This window comes from Melanotaenia boesemani, chromosome 18 (assembly GCF_017639745.1).
Source record: "Melanotaenia boesemani isolate fMelBoe1 chromosome 18, fMelBoe1.pri, whole genome shotgun sequence".
NCBI lineage: Eukaryota > Metazoa > Chordata > Actinopteri > Atheriniformes > Melanotaeniidae > Melanotaenia > Melanotaenia boesemani.
The window spans coordinates 15,730,870-15,751,907 of record NC_055699.1 but is presented as its reverse complement, the minus strand read 5'-3'; the positions used below and the strand labels follow the sequence as shown (position 1 = coordinate 15,751,907).

The 21,038-nt window shown below is 39.4% G+C and overlaps 3 protein-coding genes across 3 annotated transcripts in view; 2 read left to right on the top strand and 1 right to left on the bottom strand.

Moving 5' to 3' along the window:
• The window catches only part of LOC121629248 (polycystic kidney disease 1 like 1), a 28,087-nt gene extending 22,070 nt beyond the window's left edge, over nucleotides 1–6,017 (top strand). The window contains exons 42-54 of the mRNA XM_041968884.1: nucleotides 6–116; nucleotides 198–306; nucleotides 458–523; nucleotides 2,248–2,333; nucleotides 2,443–2,677; nucleotides 2,792–2,896; nucleotides 3,143–3,280; nucleotides 3,528–3,662; nucleotides 3,773–3,979; nucleotides 4,070–4,231; nucleotides 4,948–5,115; nucleotides 5,226–5,308; nucleotides 5,415–6,017. Coding sequence (XP_041824818.1) covers nucleotides 6–116; nucleotides 198–306; nucleotides 458–523; nucleotides 2,248–2,333; nucleotides 2,443–2,677; nucleotides 2,792–2,896; nucleotides 3,143–3,280; nucleotides 3,528–3,662; nucleotides 3,773–3,979; nucleotides 4,070–4,231; nucleotides 4,948–5,115; nucleotides 5,226–5,308; nucleotides 5,415–5,706 — 1,897 coding nt within the window. The 3' untranslated portion in view covers nucleotides 5,707–6,017. The remainder of the gene's footprint in view (nucleotides 1–5; nucleotides 117–197; nucleotides 307–457; nucleotides 524–2,247; nucleotides 2,334–2,442; nucleotides 2,678–2,791; nucleotides 2,897–3,142; nucleotides 3,281–3,527; nucleotides 3,663–3,772; nucleotides 3,980–4,069; nucleotides 4,232–4,947; nucleotides 5,116–5,225; nucleotides 5,309–5,414) is intronic.
• A 250-nt stretch (nucleotides 6,018–6,267) lies between these two features.
• On the top strand, nucleotides 6,268–10,034 carry pdia4 (protein disulfide isomerase family A, member 4). The gene is made up of 10 exons (XM_041968453.1): nucleotides 6,268–6,516; nucleotides 6,907–7,084; nucleotides 7,233–7,438; nucleotides 7,548–7,686; nucleotides 7,794–7,999; nucleotides 8,092–8,250; nucleotides 8,364–8,515; nucleotides 8,728–8,884; nucleotides 9,070–9,303; nucleotides 9,394–10,034. Exons 1-10 carry the CDS (start codon nucleotides 6,441–6,443, stop codon nucleotides 9,804–9,806), a joined length of 1,920 nt encoding a protein of 639 aa, XP_041824387.1. The 5' UTR covers nucleotides 6,268–6,440; the 3' UTR covers nucleotides 9,807–10,034.
• Nucleotides 10,035–10,258: 224 nt separating this feature from the next.
• si:ch211-217a12.1 (alanine aminotransferase 2-like) lies at nucleotides 10,259–20,779 on the bottom strand. Its single transcript, XM_041968456.1, has 12 exons — nucleotides 20,625–20,779; nucleotides 20,332–20,525; nucleotides 15,990–16,079; nucleotides 15,489–15,597; nucleotides 15,151–15,284; nucleotides 14,422–14,665; nucleotides 14,215–14,294; nucleotides 13,781–13,917; nucleotides 12,207–12,381; nucleotides 10,963–11,118; nucleotides 10,765–10,877; nucleotides 10,259–10,692 (listed from the first exon to the last, which is right to left on the bottom strand). Exons 2-12 carry the CDS (start codon nucleotides 20,476–20,478, stop codon nucleotides 10,602–10,604), a joined length of 1,476 nt encoding a protein of 491 aa, XP_041824390.1. The 5' UTR covers nucleotides 20,479–20,525; nucleotides 20,625–20,779; the 3' UTR covers nucleotides 10,259–10,601.
• Nucleotides 20,780–21,038: the final 259 nt, after the last annotated feature.

Sequence of the window (21,038 nt, the reverse complement as noted above, 5' to 3'; positions counted from 1 at the left end):
TGTAGAGATTTGAGTCTCTTTGGCTCCATGCTTCTTCTGATGATGTGTATAAGTTATGACAGCTCATTCAAAGAGCATTATCATCTCAACAGAGCTGTCACAAGACACTTTATCAGGTAAGACTTGCACACACGTGCTGGATTGCTCTTTTTTATATATATATATAAAATCATATAATTTTATTATTGTTTCACCAGGAATCATAATAATGTTTTTATGTCCATAAAAAATCATGAGGACTGGTGGAATTGGACACAGACAAGTCTGCTTCATTTGTTGTACCAGAATACATCGGCAAAAACTACGGTAATCTATGTAAAGCAAAGCAGTTTTAGCTAAACTAAGAATGCAGATAAAAGTCAGCTCTGACCACACTCAAGATTTTTATTCTTCATACCATGTAGAAGCCAAGCCAAACAATTTCTCCTCATTTCACCACTTTGATGTTGCTCAACAGTTGCATATTGTTATTGGAGATCCAATCGTGCAGAAGACAGAGACACTCAAACCATTTCAGAGCCAGGTAAGGAAGAAAAGTAGAATTGTAGTTGCTAATTTATCTTTTAAATGTATTTACATTACAATTATAGTAATAAAATAATCATCATCATTAAATGTGCTGAAGGAGGAAAAAATGCTGACTTTATTTTAGAATAATACGTGTACAATTTTCCCTGAAACCTAATGCATGTTGCATTTTAATGATTACAAAATCCACAAGTGATCCACCATATTTAATATTTTGGTATAGGCAGAAACACTTATATCCAGCTCTGTTCTACACTAAACTTACCAGTAGAGTGCGCTGTTTTACAAGGATTTCACAAGTTAAAGACAAGCGTGTGTGCTGTTTTAGATGCACTATACTAAGCCTGATGGATGAAGTATCACACCACACATGGAAACCTGTAATCTGTTAGGCAGTTTTAAAGAAGGTCATTACGGGATTAGCGACAATCTTTTGAATTAAAATATTAAATCTCATGCCATACTTCTCATGGAATTTGGCTCAGCAGGTTTTTATTGGCATTTTTACTGAAAATCAAGTAAATGGCTCATCACATACCCAGGGCAGGGTTTGGTACCTACTACAAGTCACAATTTTCAGAGATTTTTGAAAAGTTTTACTTCAGTATGCAGTCATTCTAGCCTATTTTCATTTATATACATCACTGTGCCAAAAGCTGTCCCTTTCTTTATACAGTAGCCTATATTGGCAGAAAAACTGGAAATAGTTGCAATAGTTAATGGAAACATGCAAATACATAGAAATAAGACAAAAACACATTTTATTCAGCGCTAACCAAATTGAAAGTCAATACTCAATCTTGACCTCTGTTATTCTTCCACACAACCCTCGTAGATAAGCTTTTTTGTAATTTATTTTAATAGTCTTCAGGAATAGTTCTCCAGGCTTCTTGAAGGACATATAAAAGCTCTTCTTTGGATGTTTGATGCCTTTTGCTCCATTTTCCATCAAGATGACCCCACAATGCTCTAGTAATGTAGAAGTCTTGAGAAGATTCATCATTTTCCTCAGACCTGCTGCCTCTGATTTTCAGTCCAAATAGAAGTGGAAGCAAATTATATGTCATAGCAACAGGCTGGTAGTAACAAAGAGCCTATTTAAAATTAGTTTAGCTACTGTGCCCTTTGTTTGTGTTATGAAAAAAAATCTGATTTAACCTGAGTTCAGTGTCTTTTTTTATGCTTGAATGACTCATGTGACAGAGTTAAGGGGCTTGACAAAAAAAAAATTCCTTTGAAAATGGTCAGCTGCAAGGACTGAACTGAAAATGATTGAGAAAGCAGCCAATATTTAAAGAAAAACTTTAAAAGATCTTTGGAAAGCCTGGAGGACTATATGTTATGATCATTTTAAAAGATCACAAGCAAGTCTGACTACTTGGAAGTATAATAGTTTTTAAAAATGGGGGGCAGCTTAAGACAGGATTGTAAATGAGGTGAAGAGCTGAATAAAAAGTCCATAAAACGCTCAGCATAAACTGCATTTTATACAAGAAAAAAAAAAGTTAATGTTAAAACCTTTGTGCAGTGTGGATTTATTACAGGAGTGTTGAACAGTGTTAGACTGGACACTTTCCCATTGAATTTAATGGGAAAATGTGTCCACATAACATAATATAACATATATTGTTCTGAGGTTTCATCTACAAATTTGTGTTAAAATTTTGGGTCAGAACTCCTTATTCTTGTCAGTCACGCTCAAACATCAAATTTTTCTAGGTTCCTATGGTGACACCTCCAAGGACATACGATCACAGCGGTTTCTATTCAGAAGCAGTTACATCAGTTGGCTTGGGCCGCACAAAGTGAGAAATGCAGAGAAACACACAATTATAATTTAAATAGTTGTTATTTCAGTTTCCTGGTTACAATCACGTCTGAAATATGTTTCTGTGATATTCTGCTCTTCTGTAGATCTGATGCTGCTTCGCAACTGACGCACCTGCGTTTAAGTGGTTGGTTGGGCAGACAGACGGTGGCCCTGAGAGTTCAGTTCACCTTGTACAGCCCTGCACCAAACCTGTTCACCAGCGTGACCCTGCTTACTGAGCAGAGCCCCAGCGGTGTGTTACTGCCCTCTGCCAAAGTCCAGTCAGTGAGGGTGTATCATTCTCCTGCTGGGTGGGATTATGTTGTTCTGCTATGCAAGGTGAATGGTCCATTTCAGTATACTGACAAAAGAGTTCATGAGTTTAAATCAGACTAAATAATTTTTTCCCTCCATGTTTGTAGAGCTTTTTACCTTTTTTTTTCTCACCACCAGCTTCTCTTCTTCCTCGTGTCTCTGCTACTACTTTGCAATCAAATGTCCACTATTGCACAGCAAGGGCTGATGGGATCCTGGAAGACACCCTGCACCTGGGTGGAAGTGAGTCTACCAGAGCGAAAAACACACATACACAGGCTCACACACTCGGCCACTTACCAATGTTAACAAGATCATGGTGACCTGTCTGAGAGAGTGAAGTAACCTGCCAATGTTAAACTAACATACAAGCCACATTAAGCATACTGGCAAGATATCTGGAAGTTGAAGCAGAGTATGAAATGTACCTGGTTACTCACTGTGGGATCAGAAAAAGTGTCTCACTTTCTTACTGTCTGTGTGTTTCAGGTCAGTCTTCTGATAACGACACTAGTTTATTATGTCTGTTCCATCAATCACTCCAACCTGATCGTGGAAGTTGTGGAGCTGCTGCAGAGACACAACAGAAGACATGTTGATGTTAGCTTTCTGGCAACCTCGGAACAAGTGAGACAGAAAGAAACAAAACCAGTGCAGAGAAACTGCTTGTTCCTAAAAGTTTATTAACATATTTTTCCCCTTGAAAAGTGACTGAAGTTTAGTTTTTAACAAGATTATTATGAGCAACTTGTTGAAGTAGCATTAACAAAAAATATTGCCACTAACATCATACCTGAATTTTTTGACATTGTAAGACCCAGAGCTGTGTTATGATTGTTTTTGATGACTGACAAAGTATATTTTATTTCTACAGTTAATTCGTACACTGCAAGGTGTGATCCTCTTTCTTTTGACCATAAGGAGTTTGACTGTGCTCAGGGTGAACAGGACAGTAGCTACCTCTGCTGCTGCCTTTGCACACTCTCTCACTAGTGTCTTATGGCCAATGGTAAACAAATTATATAGCATGTTAGAAAAGGTCTTATTATATAAACACTGAATGCACCCACCATTCCCCAAAAGAATACTTGAAACTAAAGACTCTTTCTGTTCTGGTAGATTGCAGGTCTAATCCTCCTGGTGTTACTATTCTGCTTATTGTACGGACAAAGCTCCTGGACCTTCAGTTCGATTCCACGCTCCCTTCAGATGCTGCTATGTCGCCACATGGGACTCCAAAGTGCCAGGGGCCTCCTTCACTCAGGGCCTGATTTCTCTTACTGGGCAGTTCTCTATCTGTCCTCCATTGTACTGTGGACAGCAATGGTGCAAATTAACTATATACCTTTTTTTTTTTTTTTTTTTTGTAAAACCTGTGAGACTAACATGTCTAACAGCCATGTGTCTACCATATAGGTGATTGGTGTGATGTCCTCATTAGTCAAAATGACCAAAAGGTCTCAGAGCAGGAGGAATGTCCTAACCATAGCAGATTTGTTGTGCTACATCAGACAAAGGATCTTTGAGTTCACCGGGCAGCAGAGACAAACAGGAACTGACAACCATGATGAAGGAAGGGTGAGAAAAATGAAAGCCAGACTATTTAAGTTTGTAAATGTAATTTTAGAAGGGATTTTTCCCCCTATTTTTTTATTATTATTTTCTAAGAAGGGTTGTGTGAAGTACTTATGTTTACCAGCAGTAGGTTGTAGTCAGAGTACTTCTAGTTTAGAGAATGGAGTTTTTATTGTAAATTATTGCTGAATCATTTGCCTATAGCTACAAGATGGGTAGTGATGGAGTTTATAGTTGTTATATCATTTAGTTAATCAGAGATGTGCAGCATAACAATGTAAACATGTAGATTGGCTTATACCTACTCTGATCATACTGTTTGAGTTTCTTTAAGGAAATCAAAGATGCTTAAGGGATGTGTTTACAATCCTTAAGACCTGAAGTAAGACTATGTCAAAATTCCACTTACAAACTGATGAATGTATAGCATTAATATGAAGTCAGAGAGTCTTTATTACAGACTTAAATACTCACAAACTGAGATGAAAAATGGAAGCAAGTTCTCCGCACCTATTTTTGCCTAACAGGTTCATAAAAATGATACTTTAGAGAGAAGATATTTTCTTAGTGTTGCTGCACCAGCAGCTGTCTTCAAAGAACATAGTCGTAGCTAAGCATTTACAAATTTAAGATTACTGTTACAAGTTGCTTTGTGATGTCATGTGATCCTGTAAACAACTGATGCTGTGATCAGTTACCAGGACCTTCTGTATTTTCAGACATATTTTCTTGAGGAGTTTGAAAGCTTAGTAGATGAACTGTTGTTTAGACTCAACGCCCTCTCCAACAGCCTGCACCGTACTCTGCCCCCCAAAGCCCACTACTACAGAGAGAAGGACAGTCCTGCCATCCCGTCCACACCAGAGTCAACCAACATGGATACACAGGTGACATATGCATAGAGTGTAAACACATTCATATAGTGCCCCTATAACACCAAACACACCATTGTATAATGTCAAATCAATACTCTGTGATTAATGTATGACTCTGTTAGGACTTCATGAGATCACAGACAGTGAATAAACCCACACGTGTATCAGATAAAGGACAGACTTCAGCTGGATCTTGCCTGTTTGGGTAAAAGAATTCAATTAGCATCAGATAAACATGATCTTTTAAGTAGATAATAATCTACTTATAAAGGTGACTAATTTTTTATTTTATTTTTGTACAATTCCACCAGGTTCCAGTTTGAACATGACAACCAAAAGGCCCTGCACCAGAGAGGCCAAATGGTACATAACTGGCAAAGTATTTGTGAGGCAGCTGATGATATATTAAAGATAAAAGACTGCCTGACCCGCCCAAAATCGAGATTGATCAAAAGGCTTTGGACAGAAGATGTTCATGGACAGAAGGCTGAGCTGTGTACTAAAGCAAATGGGACCTGCAAGTTGAGTAAAGCTCATGCTGAAATGGTAGTGGAGGTTCTGGTCCATAAGGAGCCTGGAAGAGGAGAATCAGATATGTTCTAGGTCCTTAAACATTTAATTGATTTGCAGTTTTCAAATGGGTGTATGTATATCCACACATACCCAGAGTGGCATGCATTTGTTTTTCCAAGCTTTGTTTGTTAGTAACCAAAACATAAATAAAATGTTTTCTACTGTTTATTTTAATGGAATATTATATGAAGGGTTCTAATGTGTTAGGCTGGGTATAAGAAATAGCTTTTATAATTTTTTTTATCATTATATGGATTTGCTCTTAAATTTTGTAACATTGACTCATTTAGCTTCAACAAGTAATATAAATGAAGCTGAATAAAAAAAATGCTTTACAACTAGCCTCTAGTAACTTCTAATGTAGGCCTATATCACGTTCACTTTCTCACTCATTGGTGACCGAGGTCCAGACTGCAATCCGTGGTCCAAAAGGAAAACAATAAACACAAGTATCCAATAGCATCATTCAACGTTTCAGAATAAGGAATTGAGTGGCGACTTGTGATTGGAGGACAGAAATTGATGAGAACCAATCAAAATGTGGCAAGTCAGACAAGTTCCCGACGGAGGAGGCGGCGTGCGTGATTTCAGAAGTTTGTATGAAATCACAAGCTGATAGGTTTGCAAAGCCAGATATCAGTATTGATCCGGACAGCGGGTCTGACAGAGTTTTGATGACATTCATCGGCGTTTTTAGCTAAGGCAATTAACCAGCTACTTCAGAGCATCACCTCGCTGACGCTGTACTGCATCATCTGTGGACAATGAAGAAGGTTGCTTTGCTGCTAATTGTACTGCTTGGCGTCGCACACTTTGCGACTCTATGCAGATGTGAAGATGGTAAGTGTGAAATGCCTTGCAGCCTTGCTTGATTACTAAAACACTAATACTTGTTAATATGATACAGCTTGCGTTTTTTCTGTAAGTTATAGTTGATCAAACTAGCTAGCTAAGTTACTGTGGATACTTAAATTAGCCTGCTAGCTAGCAGGCTAATTGAATGTCACCACGACTGTAACACTGCAACACTCAATATACATATTGTGTAGTAAGTGTGATTTATAGCAGTTCTAAAATATTTTTGCATGTTTTTAGATCTGTTTTACATTGTCTCTGGGCAGCTTTTATCTTAGAAAAGTATGTTTGTGTGTCCAGCATGTTAAGCCCAAATCTGCTATACATGGATTGCGGTGCAAGGGATAAACTTCCTTCTCATGTTTTGATGTAAAGATGTGGCAGATGACAAGGAAGAGGCTGGTGATTACAATGAAGATGATGATGATGATGAGGAGGATGACGACGACACAGAGGTGAAAGAAGAGAATGGAGTGCTTGTTCTCACTGACAGCAATTTTGACACCTTCATGGAGGGCAAAGACACAGTTCTTGTTGAGTTTTATGCTCCATGGTAGGCTTGCAATCTGTTTTTCTTTTAAACACATTTAAAATCAAATATTACATTCAATAACAGTTTATCATAGAGTAGAAATTATTTTCAGTATGCTAGTCTGGCAGACACTTAAGTATACTGCATCTGCATTTGATTATTTCATTAGGTGTGGACATTGCAAACAGTTTGCTCCAGAGTATGAGAAAATTGCTCAGACCCTCAAGGAAAATGATCCTCCTATTCCTGTGGCTAAAGTAGACGCAACAGTAGCCAATGCAGTGGCGAGCAGGTTCGACGTGTCAGGATATCCCACCATCAAGATTCTGAAAAATGGTGAGCCTGTGGATTACGATGGAGACAGAACCGAGAAGGGTAAGAAGTCAATTTAAGCATCATGAATATAAATGTAATTTTTAAGCTTAATGTGTGTGTGTGTCTATATATATATAAACAATAACATGGTGAATACTGTGTGTTGCAGCAATTGTGGAGCGAGTGAAAGAAGTCTCAAATCCAGACTGGAAGCCGCCTCCAGAGGCGACACTGGTACTGACAAAGGACAACTTTGATGACACTGTTAATGATGCAGACATCATCTTGGTGGAGTTTTATGCTCCATGGTGAGTTTTGAAAAGTAGAATTAAAAAGGTTTTTAAGATGAACTGAAATGAAGAATCAGAAAAATCAGTTCTTTCAACCCCCCCTCCTCCTTATAACTTACCTGCAGGTGTGGACACTGTAAACGTCTAGCTCCAGAATATGAGAAGGCAGCCAAGGAGTTGAGCCAGCGCTCTCCTCCCATCCCCCTGGCCAAAGTGGATGCCACAGTGGAGGCGGAGCTTGCCTCACGTTTTGGAGTCTCTGGTTACCCTACTTTGAAGATCTTCAGGAAAGGCAAGGTGTTTGACTACAACGGACCCAGAGAGAAGCATGGTAGGTCACTGACTGTGCAGTGTCTATCCTAGCTGTTATTTGGGTACTGCGTCGTATCCTCCATCACAAATGATCCTTATCTTTTTCTCAAGGCATTGTGGATTACATGGGTGAGCAGGCAGGACCTCCCTCCAAGCAGGTCCAGGCAGTAAAACAGGTGCAGGAGTTCATTAAGGATGGTGATGATGCTGTCATAGTCGGTGTATTCTCTAATGAACAGGATGCAGCCTATGAGATCTACAGTGAGGCCTGTAAGTGTTTTTTTTTTTTTTTAAGCTTTTTATTTTTCTATATCTCTGCTTGTGAAAACGTTCCCTTGTTCTCCAGTGTAGTGAAACTGATGTGTATTCTATTTGTCTGGCAGGTAATATACTAAGAGAAGACTTCACCTTCCGTCACACCTTCAACTCTGAAGTGGCCAAATCATTAAAAGCCTCTCCTGGTCAGATTGTCATCAACCAGCCTGAAAAGTTCCACTCAAAGCATGAACCAGCATCTCACACACTTGCAGTCAAGGTGATGTTTTTTTTTAATTATTTTACTTTTTCAGTCTTTATTTATTTAATGAAAATTACTTGCTTTCTCAGTCACAACAGCTTTTGTTTCTATTTAAGTTTTTGTTTAATAATATGCTTTGTATATGCCTAATTGAAAAGTAGTCAGCTGCTGCAATCAAGCCCCTAAAAACTCAGTGGAACTCAAGACCTGTTTATTTATTCATCTTGCAGGACTCGACAACTGTGGCAGAAGTGCAAGAATTCTTCAAGAAATATTCCATTCCTCTGGTGGGACACAGAAAGCCAAGTAACGATGCTAAACGCTACAGCAAAAGACCACTGGTTGTTGTGTATTTTGGAGTTGACTTCAGCTTTGACTACAGGAAAGGTACGCTCAGTTTGATGCATAATCTTGTGTAAAAGCTTGTGAGTACTTGCCTTGTACATTTTCCATCTGCGCTTAAATTTAAATCTTCACACAGCTGTAGCAGAAATGTTTAAAAAAAAAAAAAAAGAAAAAGGAGAAGGAAAGTAAGATGTATAACAATGTCTGGACTTGTAATTTTTATTTAGCTACACAGTTCTGGAGGTCCAAGGTGCTGGAGGTGGCCAAAGACTTTCCAGAGTACACGTTTGCCATCGCTGATGAGGAGGATTATGCAGAGGAGCTGAAGAGCCTTGGCCTGAGTGAAAGCGGAGAGGAAGTGAATGTTGGAATTATGGCGGATGGAGGCAAAAAGTTTGCCATGGAGCCAGAAGAGTTTGACTCAGAGGTTCTCAGAGACTTTGTCATGGCTTTTAAGAAAGGTGTGTTTTTTTTTTTTGTTTTTCCTTCTTTAATTTTCACTTTTCTGATGAAAATAATAATCCCACTTTGTGCTGAAATCTAATTTGCAGGAAAGCTCAAACCAATCATCAAGTCCCAGCCAATACCAAAGAACAACAAAGGACCAGTTAAGGTGGTGGTGGGAAAGACCTTTGATGAAATTGTCATGGACACCCAGAAGGATGTCCTGATTGAGTTTTATGCTCCCTGGTGTGGCCACTGTAAGAAACTGGAGCCCGATTATTTGGCTCTGGGCAAAAAGTATAAAGGTGAGAAGAACCTGGTGATTGCCAAGATGGACGCCACGGCCAACGACGTGCCAAACGACAACTACAAAGTGGAAGGCTTCCCCACAATATACTTTGCCCCAAGTGACAGCAAGCAGAGCCCAGTCAAACTTGAAGGTGGCGACAGAACAGTAGAAGGTCTTAGCAAGTTCTTGGAAAAGCACGCCACAAAGCTACAGCAGAGGGATGAACTCTGAGACTTTCCTTAAGTATCTAAGAACTCATGCTGAGGTCGTGTCTGGGAGGACGCTGATGCCTTTGGGAAGGTAAAGGGAATGCAGGGGATTCAAAATGGTGTTACTGAGTTTCTGTGGTGATTACATTTAATCATCATTTTAGTTTCTGTTCATTCCAAGAGATTCAGCTTTCTGTTTCTACAAGCATGTAAGCACTGCTGACAATTTTTAAATAAAACTTAAAAATGATTTAAGTGGGCCAGCACCTGGAAATGACTGTTTTTGATTTTTAAAAAAAGAAAGACACATCATGCTGAAATTTTTTTTAAATCCCATATTTAAAAATTTTGAAGAGGTGGAAGTGCAAACAGTTCAGAGAAAAATCAAATGGAAATACATTTCAAACATTAGTATTTAAAATTGATTCTGGATTTAAAACAATACAGTACCTCAATGTAATGCATCCTCTTCAGGCCAGTTCAGTTAAGTAATCACATAAAACATAAAACGGTCTGGCAATAAACATTATGGCAGGAGAGGGATGCATCTGTACCCAAAAATCTAACGCACTAACATATTTTTGAACACAATGGACCAGGCTGAGTTAAACTTACAGAAAGTGCATCATGAATAAAAAATCTGACAGCGTCTGTTTTCACAGTTGAAGGTTTTTCAAAGACTAAAAGAGCTTGGAAAAATCTGAACTAGTGTGAAGATGGTTGCTGCAGAGAGCGCCTTCATCATCCATACAAAGATATTTAAATACTGGCACTGGATGGGTTGGTTTCCGAAATGTGGTTGACGGGTTGAGGACTGTTAGGAAAACTCCTTTGTGAACCGCAAGTGGAAGTCACGGATCTTCTGCAGCACCACCTTCAGCTTCTCAGTTGGAGGCAAGATGGTCATCCTGTAATTAGATGTGGTTAAACCAGAAGCAATATGTTCATGCCGTGACTGAGAAATTGTGAGGTGTATCAACCTGAAATGAAAGGTTCCGTCTTTTTGGCCAAAACCACTTCCTGGTACCAAACAGATTCCCTCCTCCTCCAATAGTTTCATGCAGTAGAACATGTCTGGAACTGCGCCTTCCTCCTGCAGATTCAAATGTGCATGCTTACTCACAAAGCTGCCCCACAAACAAGTAAATGAAGGCATGCAGGGTGTGTGGATAACAAACCTTGGCCTTGTCAATGGCCTTCTGGGGTAGTGTGATGCGGGGGAAGGTGTACATGGCCCCCTGGACTGGGTTACAGGTGATGCCAGGTACGGTGTTAAAGATCTCCTCTGTTAGTCTGGCCTTTTCTGCCAAATCTGCTAACACAGCTGTCCGCTCCTGAAGGGGATGAATGTGTTAAAACAGCAACATTTAAACTGTGTCCATTTCAGGTGCTGATGCTGGATTATCCCAACAGTGCAGATTTTCTATGAATTCTAAAACCTGATAAAAATTTTAGTTCATTTAAAAAAATTCTCCATGTCTAAAGCTAGAAAAACCCAAAACTTGATATAGAGACATTTCATGATTCATTTTAACCTGCATAGTAAATCTAAGTATTCATACAACCGATGTCTTACATTGGTGTTTTATTAGTCGTGTTAATATAATGAATAAAAAAACTGAGAATTATTAGTTTTACCATCTTTATGAAATAAGGATGGCTTTCATGCATCAGTACTGAATGTGGCTTCATATGATCCAGCCCCCAAACCGAGCCCAGGCTTTTTTCCTTTCCCTTTCCCTCTTGTGGCAAATAGGAGGCATGACAACATTCCTCCACTGTCCACCCGCCTCCACTGACAACCCTACTTTCCCTAGGCCAATAAACACACCTTTTGATGGTGCTTCATTTGTTGTGAAAGTCCTCAACAGGTGAAGGATAAATACAATGGAAGACCAGTCTGCAATAAATGTTTTAGTTATATTCCGCTAGCTGTTTGCTATGAATTTAAACTGCATTCTGTTAAACCAAAAAGGGGAAATGATTGGTCATTCATAATGCAAAAATACTGTACTGTTAAAAGATGCTTTTTCTTCCATGCAAGCACAAATCTGTCTACAGTCTGAAACTGATATTTTCAATGAACACATGGCTTCCTCTACCACACAATGCCCCAGACTGTCTGTGGGTCCAGTGCACACGAGCAACCAACAATACAACAGCATGAATTATACAACTTATTATCCTCTTTGCGAAGCTCAGATTTTTGTGGAACAAAACAGCTTTGAATTGTATACTTAAATCTGAAATGAATAAACCTTTTTTACTCGTTTCAAGTAGAAGCTGATTATTCATGAGTGCCGTGTGAGGACTTTAGCACACTCAGTGTAGGCTTTGTGTGCACAGATTATGTGGCGTTTACGAGTGTTTACATAAGAATGATCAGTTAGCATACACTCTGAGTGTCGTGTGTTTCTCAAACCTTCATAAATGTGGTGTAGGAGGGCTCATCTGGCTGTGGGGGGTTCACCACCAGATCCAGGAGAGCTTGACCGGGGACAGGAGGGCACAGACGCACTGACACCAGTTTGGTGAGTTGGGCCTTCACCGCAGGGTCCATATTGATCACCTCCATGTAGCCTCCACGGAATCCACACCTGACAAAAGCAAACAGAGCAAAGAGAAAATGTAAACACAGATTATTCTGCAGGACATGATTCAAACGTCAGTAGCAGGAAGCAGCTCAGAGGATCTTTTAAAGCCACCCCATGAAGTTCAGTCCATTCTTCTTTCTCATAAAACATCTCCAAACTGTTGTTGGTGCTTGATTTCACTTAAAATGACAGGAAACTTAATATGCAACATGTACAACTTGGACACAAACAGCAGATTAACAGATTTTTTTTTTTCTGCTCTTAAGATGATTAGAGATAGTGAGGTTCATAAAATACGTGTAGGTTTTTTTCCGCTACAGAATGATTACTGCCTTGCCATCAAACATGCAAAAAAAAAAAAAAAAAAAAATTAATAAATTAACTACTCCCCGCATGTTATAAACTGATCAAGACCCCTTAGTAGCCAAATAGAAATTATGTCAAAGCCATGCCACATAATGCTGACTGCACATGCAGACCGTTGTTCAGTCAGGCACAGATATAAGCAACATCTAAAAAAATTAGGTTTGGGTATTATCTTTTTTCCCCCTTGTATGGTAGAAGATACTTTTTGCATGTGAGTTATTGATCTAGAAGAGGCAAGTTTCCAAGCAGCAATATTCTGAATACTGTCTTATGTTCTATGGTTGTAATGAAAAAAAAACTTTCATTATGTCTATATGCTTTCAAACATGAAGCTTTACTTGATTTCTCCCTTGATCAAATGTCTTCTTTTGTTCCCTAGCCGACTTGTTTTACACTGATTAGAAGTTAAGGTGAGGGTCTTAAACCAGTTGGCAGCTTCTGTGTGTGTTTCAAAAACAGCTATTTATTTACTAACTGTGCTGTATTGTTGTTTATGTTTAATAGCTGTCTAAGATCTGCATATTTGGTGACAGATTATTGGAGACAGTGAATATAACTTTGTTCACGTTAAAGTAGTCATATAATGTTTATACGGTAGTGTGACAGCCCTGGCCTTGCCTGCAAGTACAACATCTGTCTTTGGATAGGTTGCTGGTGCCTTTTGATCTGAGCACCTGGGCTTGATGTACCTGAGTTAAAAAAAGTGTGCTCATTCTCTCTTTAATCCTTCTTGTAGCTCACCACTGGTGTGCTGCCTAGTTTGGATGCACTTCATTGCAGTAACCTGCATCCACATCTGCACCAACTGATACTGCAAACTCCACATGCCACACATTTTCTAAGACATAGCTTATGTTTTGTGGTAAAACAAACTACATATTGCTGGGATTTTGTGTGTTCTTTCAAGTTTTTGTCACATTCAGATATACGGATCAACAGGTGCAATTCTAAAATTCAAAAACTGCACAAGCTAGAATATTTAAAAGCTCTCATTTACTTTCATACAGTACATATTTGCTGATGTGTAGCTACTCACTCTCCCATGTAGCACTTGGAGGTGGAGTGGAAGGAGGCCATCTCCACAGTGCTGGAATACTCTGGTCCCATCTCAAACAACACTTTCTTAAAGGAGTGAAACTTAGAACCCTCTGCATACACATTATCCTGGTAAACCTACAGCAAGAAAAAAACGATTAATTAAAAACACAGTATGAAAAAAAAAAAAAAAAAATGTGCACATTGAAAATGAAGTACAGCGAGTGTATAATGAGGGATGCTAATCATGTTTTTGGCCTGGTTTGTGTACACACACAAGTGGGACACATTTAAAAAATAATTGTATTCTGTTTAAATAGTTACTCTGCTGTGTCTTCTAACTAACTCTTGGGAAGTTTATTTCATATTTGAGTTATTGTGTATGTGTGTTTCATCATATATGACTGTTGAAGAGGATGTAGTGTCGTGATTTACTTCATCAGCCATGAGGAAGAGATGCTCCTCTTTAGCAAATTGGATCACATCTTCAATGCACTGCCTGCTCTGGACCTGACCTATCACACAGGACAAAGAGTGTGATGATTATCTGATGTCTCATCTATCCAGGAATTCTTTTTAAAATGTACCCTATCCTTGTAATAAACAGCAACAAAACAACTAAACTAGAGACACCTGACACACCTGTGGGGTTTCCAGGGTTGATGATGCAGAGGACGCGAGGCTTGCAGTGCTGCTTTGCAGCGTTCAAGGCTCTCTTGAGCTCCGTCACATCCAGACTCCAACACTTCTCTTCGTCCAGGTAATAACTGATCTGAACGGCGCCCAGATCGGCCAGCGTGGCTGAGTACAGAGGGTACTGAGGAATGGAGATCATGACTCCTGTACGGTCTGGTCCCTCACCGCACACCAGCAGCTTCAATATGGTCTGGGATTGGAAGAGGTGGAGAAGCTTTAATCCTGAGAATGTAATTGATTTTAATGTATATTTAGAAGAGGAGTAGCTGTACAACTATCCTTTCCTCATGAGTTGGCAGTCAAATTGTACAAGGTGTAGGCAAAATGTAACGCCTCTGCAAGTACACTCTGTGCAAATATGCCACAGTTTAACAGTGAATGAAACAGTAGCAGGATATTTCACTGCAGTAGCTGAGTGTAACTTAAGGTTATCCAGAAACCGGATTTTGCTGATGGTAACAAAGGTCTGTGGGTGGAGTAAAGTTACAGATGTGCAAAGTACAGCTGAGTATATGATTAACAAAAGTTAAATAAAAGGCCAATTTCATTAAATGTATGATACTTGTACTAGATTAAAAGCACCAAAGCAATTCATGGGAAAATCTTAAGAGAAACTTCAACAGTATTTCACTAGTTTGCTGAAGAGAAGATTAAAAAAGCATGTGTGAAAGATACCACAATAGCATCACTGGCCCCGGTGGAGAGGTAGATATTGTCAGGGTTAGAAGAGATACCACCGTCTCTCCTTTCTATGTAGCGCGCCACATCCTGGCGGACGCACTCAATTCCCTGGCTGGCACTGTAGGCACCTTCAACACAACAGAGTGACCTTTGATTCAAACTGTACGTCCTGCATCGATCAGCTGGTACTTTTTAAACACTATTCACACAGACTCAAACTGCCCAAATTAATTATTAAGGAGAACAAAAACGGAACTGGAGGGTAGTGACGTGCACATTGGGAGAAGGTGATGTGCGATTGTGGTTGGAGGAGATGTGGGGAGTTGTCTGACCTATACTGTGGCCTCCACAGGCATCAAGAATACGACGCGCTCTCTTCTTGGCGTCCTCAGGAAACTTGTTGTCTTCCAGGAGTTCAGGATAAGAACACAGAGCCAAGACCTGAGAAAGGGGGCAAAAGTGAGCCAGCTTATTTTCCCATTAAGAGGCAATGCATTATATTCTTTACACACTTATAATTTATTTGGAAATATAATACTGAATATGTTTCAACTTTATTAAAGTAGAAAACTATGTCCTCATGCAGCCTTTGCTATGCAAGGGAAGGAATTAAGAAAATTGCATACAAAATATTTTTAGTCTGCTTTATTGTTTCATAGTTCGTGCATAAAAGAGCTAACACAGGGCTCAGTAATGATTAATATTTTAAAGCTGCAATGTAGCAACAGAGGTACAGAGGTGACCACACAAAAGCAGAGAAATCTAGCAATCTAACAGAGAGATGTCCAAATAATTCTAACACATCTAAGGAAAATCTAGGTTTTTGTGCCAACCTGTCTGAAAAAGGTGATTGGTCTCTGACCCATAGCATGGGCATCTCCTATGTTCGCCTTGATGACTTCTGTAAATGGTTTCTTGACTCCCTGCAATGATGATGAAAAATTATTAGAATGTGTTTGACAAGAGAGGATAAGTGGGAGAAAAAAGCAAGAGAAAAAACGTACTGACATGTAAAATGAGAAACCGAGCAGCAAACCAGATGTGTCTGGGCATGTTGACAGTGTGGAAGCCTGCAGTCAAGAGTACACCTCTTCCTTTACAAACAGGGTCCAACGAGTTTTAATAAACAAAAATCTGTCATCTGCTGTCACAACCAATGTTGGCGCCCCACAGGGTTGTGTGAGTTCTGCTGTTCTCTTCATGCTTTACACTGACGACTGTCATATTGATGACTAAAATCAACAAAGTATTCAGATTATACAGCTTTGCTCACTTTATTTAACAACTCAGACAACCATCAGCTGTACCTGCAGGGTGTGAATAAAGTGGTTGAATGGTGTGACAAATATGCTCTCCAAATAAACACTGCAAAGACTGAAGAAATGGTATTTGGGTCACAATCTGAGTGCCAATATATTTCCACTGTCTTTTGTAATGAAAAAATCAAGCAGGTACCATCATTTAAATACCTAGGGTCATGTTTGACCAGCTATTGTCTTAGAAGGATCAGATTGAAATTAGTGTAAAAAAAACTAAACAAAATAAAGGATCTATTTCCTCTGATGCCTTAGGTCTTTTGGGGCGAGCAAGCAAGTTCTTCTGCTGTTTTATACATCTACTGTCATGTCCATCCTACAGTACTGTAATTCTGCCTGGTACAAAAGTTTACTCATAGCAGAAAGATCAAATGAGCAACAAATAAAAATGCTCCAGGATCATAGGACAACACTCACTCTACGGAACATCTTATCAGAAAATATGCTGAGACTAGCCAAGAATAATACATATGATCCAAATTATTTTATTCTACAGTCATTTAGCAGATGCTTTTATCCAACGCGACTTACTTTTGAGAATAAGAACAACACAAGCAAGAATTCAAACTAGATGGGACATCATAATTAAGTGATAGTCAGACTGCTTTGAGTCCAATTGGACCTATATATATATATATATATATATGTATATATATATATATATATATATATATATATATATATATATACATAAAGTAAGACTAAAAAATGAAACCCAGTGAGAGTTTAGTCCATGATATATTGTGTTTGTGTGAGCAAATTTCATGTGTGTACTTTTTCTATGTTATCCCCTCCTAATGTTTGAGTCTGTTAGTCAAAATTAGACCTGCTTGTGTTTATTTCACACCAACCCTTTGGGTACCTCCACACCACACACTCATCGTCTCTCATTAGCTCCCTGCTGCTTTACAAAGACCCTGGTACAGGGTCTGCATTGGTCCGTAGTGCAGGAGTGTTGACCAGGGAGGGGATGAGAGCGGATGCTGCTGGGGCTCACGGAGACACAATCTGCTCACTGTTTGAAGTTGGGTTATTAACCAAGACATGCTGGCCTAATCTAATTACATGACTGGCTTGAATCTTCTTTATTTCACTCTTCTTCTAATGTCCACTCACTGTTCATTTTCATTTCATGAGCATATCCGTTCTCTTCATTTCTTTGACCTAACCCAATAACATGAAGTCTGGTTTGGTGCCTGTGCGGTCTTTCTGTCGAGCCCAACATGCTGCACCTGTTGCTGTTCCTCAGATGACATCATGTGACAGCAGAGGGTCTAATGTGGTGCAAGGACAAGCCTGAACAAAAATGTCTTACCAGATATTGATTACAGATTTTGATATTTGTAGAGGTGTTTTTCTTTGTTCATTTTCAGCATCAGAAAACCAATTTGAATCTAAACATAATTCAAAATGTCAAAAAAATTTGTGTTATAAGAGTTTTAGATTTAAAATAAAATGCTTACTCGTCATTTGAACACAACTTCGTCGCTAATTCAAACTCTCATATAAACCTACTCAAAGAAGAACTTTGATGAGAGAAGTTATTCCACACTTCACTCTAACCAAATGAATAATATGAGACTTAAACGAACACATGCAAATCTGGTCTGTGTAAGTGTGTAGGTCAAGCCCTAACATGGGAAGGAAAATAAATATTTGCAAACATAGCAAAAGTTGCTTAAACCAAATAAATAAAGAAGCTAAAACAAACGAAAAAAACAAAGACTTGTTTTATGTTCTGCATTAAACTGTTAATGGTGGATCTGACTAGAAAAAGACAAAGAAGAATGCAGCCGCTCCCTTAGACTCAACTTTCCACTGTAGTTTGCAGAGATAGGTATGTGCAGATATGTTGTTCAGGTTTTCAAATTACTGCTTTGTTTTTCATAAAGTTACAAAATGCTCTACTCACTTTTAGTCAAGCCATCTTACATTTTGGAGTTTAGCATTAATAACATTCACCCCACAGAATCAAAGTGGTTATACACCACATATTACTGCTCAGTCAATCCTGTTCTTACTAATCTTGTTTTACCGCTTTTTGCTACATAAACCTGTCTGGGAGAAACTCAGTATGTAACTGGATGTGCTGTGTTTCCCTTTTAGTCTTTATCCTTTCCTTATACTCAAGTGACAAAGAGGCCGGTTGTTCTCCGAGCCAGTTAGTTCCCTGGCTCAGTGCTGCATTCTCCTGCTCAGTCAGCACCAGGCACTCTGATTACAGAGGCCAGACCAGCAAACCAGGACAAGATACATTGTAGGTCACCAGAGCCTGGCCTGACAAGCATCCTGAATTCACTTCATCTCATGATAATGTCTTCCAACTAGCTCTGTTCAGCCACACTACAATAACTGGAACATTTAAGCTTTCACTGATGCAAATTGGATAATAATCATGGCTAATTTGTATATGCGATTCATCTAAGTCAATACTATAATGAAGCTTTTTACTCATGTCAGTCTTAAGAAAACAACTAAGGTAACACAGAGGAATTGTACAAATATCAGGTTGATTTTTGTCCCATTCTCCGGTTGTAGTCAATGAAAATGCAGACTTGTCAGCAGCTGAGATCCAAGCCTGAATTAGTTTGCTGCAGTGCGGACAGTGTCATGCCAGATGTCTGGGTAAGGATTTATTAGAGTCATCACCACACCAGTGCATGCATGCACAAATACACACAAACACACACATAAAACCTGCTGAGCCACCAGTAAAGTGCTCCAGTCACGGATCCGACAGGAAGCACACCCGCAGACTGCTGTTATATGAACCACAGTGACCCCTCAGGAAACTAAAATGTGATGTTTCGCTTTTGAGTTTCACATAATTCCTGGACGACTGTTTTGCAAGTTGCAAGATTTAATTGCCGTAGTTAAAGTCAAACATTGCCATTCTGGTTTTTCTTTTGTCACACAAGGAAGTGGAGCACTTTAATCAGGACTGCATTTGATGCAGTTCCTTCTACTGAAAGGCCACTCAGCCTGCTGGGCCTCACAGCTGCAGCTCAGTCCAATGAACTCTCCCCTGAATGGGTAAACCCAGAGAGACAAAGGAAGAGAGAGAATGTACTCTCTTATCTTATGTAATAACTCTTCACAATATACACATCTTTTGAGTCCTGATACCACCTCAGGCTAAAAGAAGAGTGAAATGTACTCGAAGCCGACTAGAGCTGTCCTCTCCAGATCCTCACATCTCTTCAGAAGAGGTTTTAGCTTTTAAAAGATACCCAGTTTGACCTGCTTACCCTTTCCTATCCCAGAGCAGTTGATCAATATTATCTTTGTTTAATGTAATATAAGCAGAACATGACAGGCTGCGGAGGTCAGGTGTGGACCTGAAAAGCTGACCTGGTTTCCCTGTCCTGGCCCCACTCTGAGTTACTGTAATCTGATTTATCAGAACCACAAGCATTCAATTTTTGACTTCTTCTTTTCAATAATATATTGAGGAACCAGCTAAGGCATTCTGTTTTTGTATACTTTCAACAGCATCTGGTGTGTGATAAAACCTACGAATAAGCATTTTTCTTAATACAGCAAGTGTTTGAGAGAGAGAGAAAAAAAAAGAGAATTTAGGCAAAAACTTCCGTCGTGGTCCAGCTGCTGAAACAGCTGGACAGTCTGTAAATTCACTGTCAGTGAAATAAGCACGCGCTTTAAATAAATAAATAAATAAATAAATAAAACACCCTTTTAAACGCCACATTAATTGCTTCCTGGGTGCCACATAAATAAAGCTCTGACATTAGCTGTCTATTTAACGTCTTTTTCACAAGATTGTTCATCTTTTGCTTGTGCTCTTTACCAACTTTATTGCAGTCTCTCGCACCAAGTCGCACACGTTGGAGTACTTTACCTCTCTTAGCTCCTTCTCTATTTGCACCGCCCGCTGGACAATGGGACCTCGGACCGCGTACTCGACCCGCTTCACGTTGGGGTTCATGTTGTCGAGAGTCAACACCTTGCCCCGACACGAGACCCCGTTCATTGCTTGATGGGACATGTTGTTTATGTCACGCTCACCCCGTTTCCGGCGCACTGAAATATTATCTGAAACGTTAACACAAAAGAAGATGAGAGGAAAGTTGTCAAGAATGAAGACAAGTTCGTACAGCTGCACGAGAGCAGATAAACTATATCAGCTATTACCAGTTGTTGTTCAGCAGGGACAGAGTTGAAGTCAAAAGCTGTGTGTTTACTTCTCCCGATTCACGCCAGCTCCAACTGAACTGATAGATAAGTTCGGAGGTTCATGGTGTTCATATCCTCAGTCGGACCGCCACGCCTTCGCTCGTTTCTGTTGGCGGTTGGTTGGATTTTCTTCTCATTTCGCTTCTGAATAGAGCGTGCCAAATGCCACATTTGTGTGCTGTCGGAAAAAACTCTTCCCACGAATCTTTCATGTGCAGCTTCCTAAGTGAAATTAAATGAAAAATCAAAACGGCTTAAAATTGAAATGCAAAACGTGCATGATAATAAAATCTAACTGACTAAGTGAAATAGATGAGTAGGTCTATATTTTAGGGTTAGTAGTACCGTCATCCAAGTGTGCTACCATTTCCG

Excerpts from the sequence above, each read along its gene's own strand:
- si:ch211-217a12.1 (XM_041968456.1), bottom strand. The coding sequence starts at position 20,478 with ATGTCCCATCAAGCAATGAACGGGGTCTCGTGTCGGGGCAAGGTGTTG. Across the intron at positions 14,295-14,421 it reads CAACCCTGGAAACCCCACAG|GTCAGGTCCAGAGCAGGCAG; the intron begins GTGTGTCAGGTG and ends CCTGTGTGATAG. Across the intron at positions 13,918-14,214 it reads TCTTCCTCATGGCTGATGAA|GTTTACCAGGATAATGTGTA; the intron begins GTAAATCACGAC and ends TTCTTGCTGTAG.
- pdia4 (XM_041968453.1), top strand. The coding sequence starts at position 6,441 with ATGAAGAAGGTTGCTTTGCTGCTAATTGTACTGCTTGGCGTCGCACAC. Across the intron at positions 8,000-8,091 it reads CGGACCCAGAGAGAAGCATG|GCATTGTGGATTACATGGGT; the intron begins GTAGGTCACTGA and ends CTTTTTCTCAAG. Across the intron at positions 8,251-8,363 it reads TGAGATCTACAGTGAGGCCT|GTAATATACTAAGAGAAGAC; the intron begins GTAAGTGTTTTT and ends TTTGTCTGGCAG.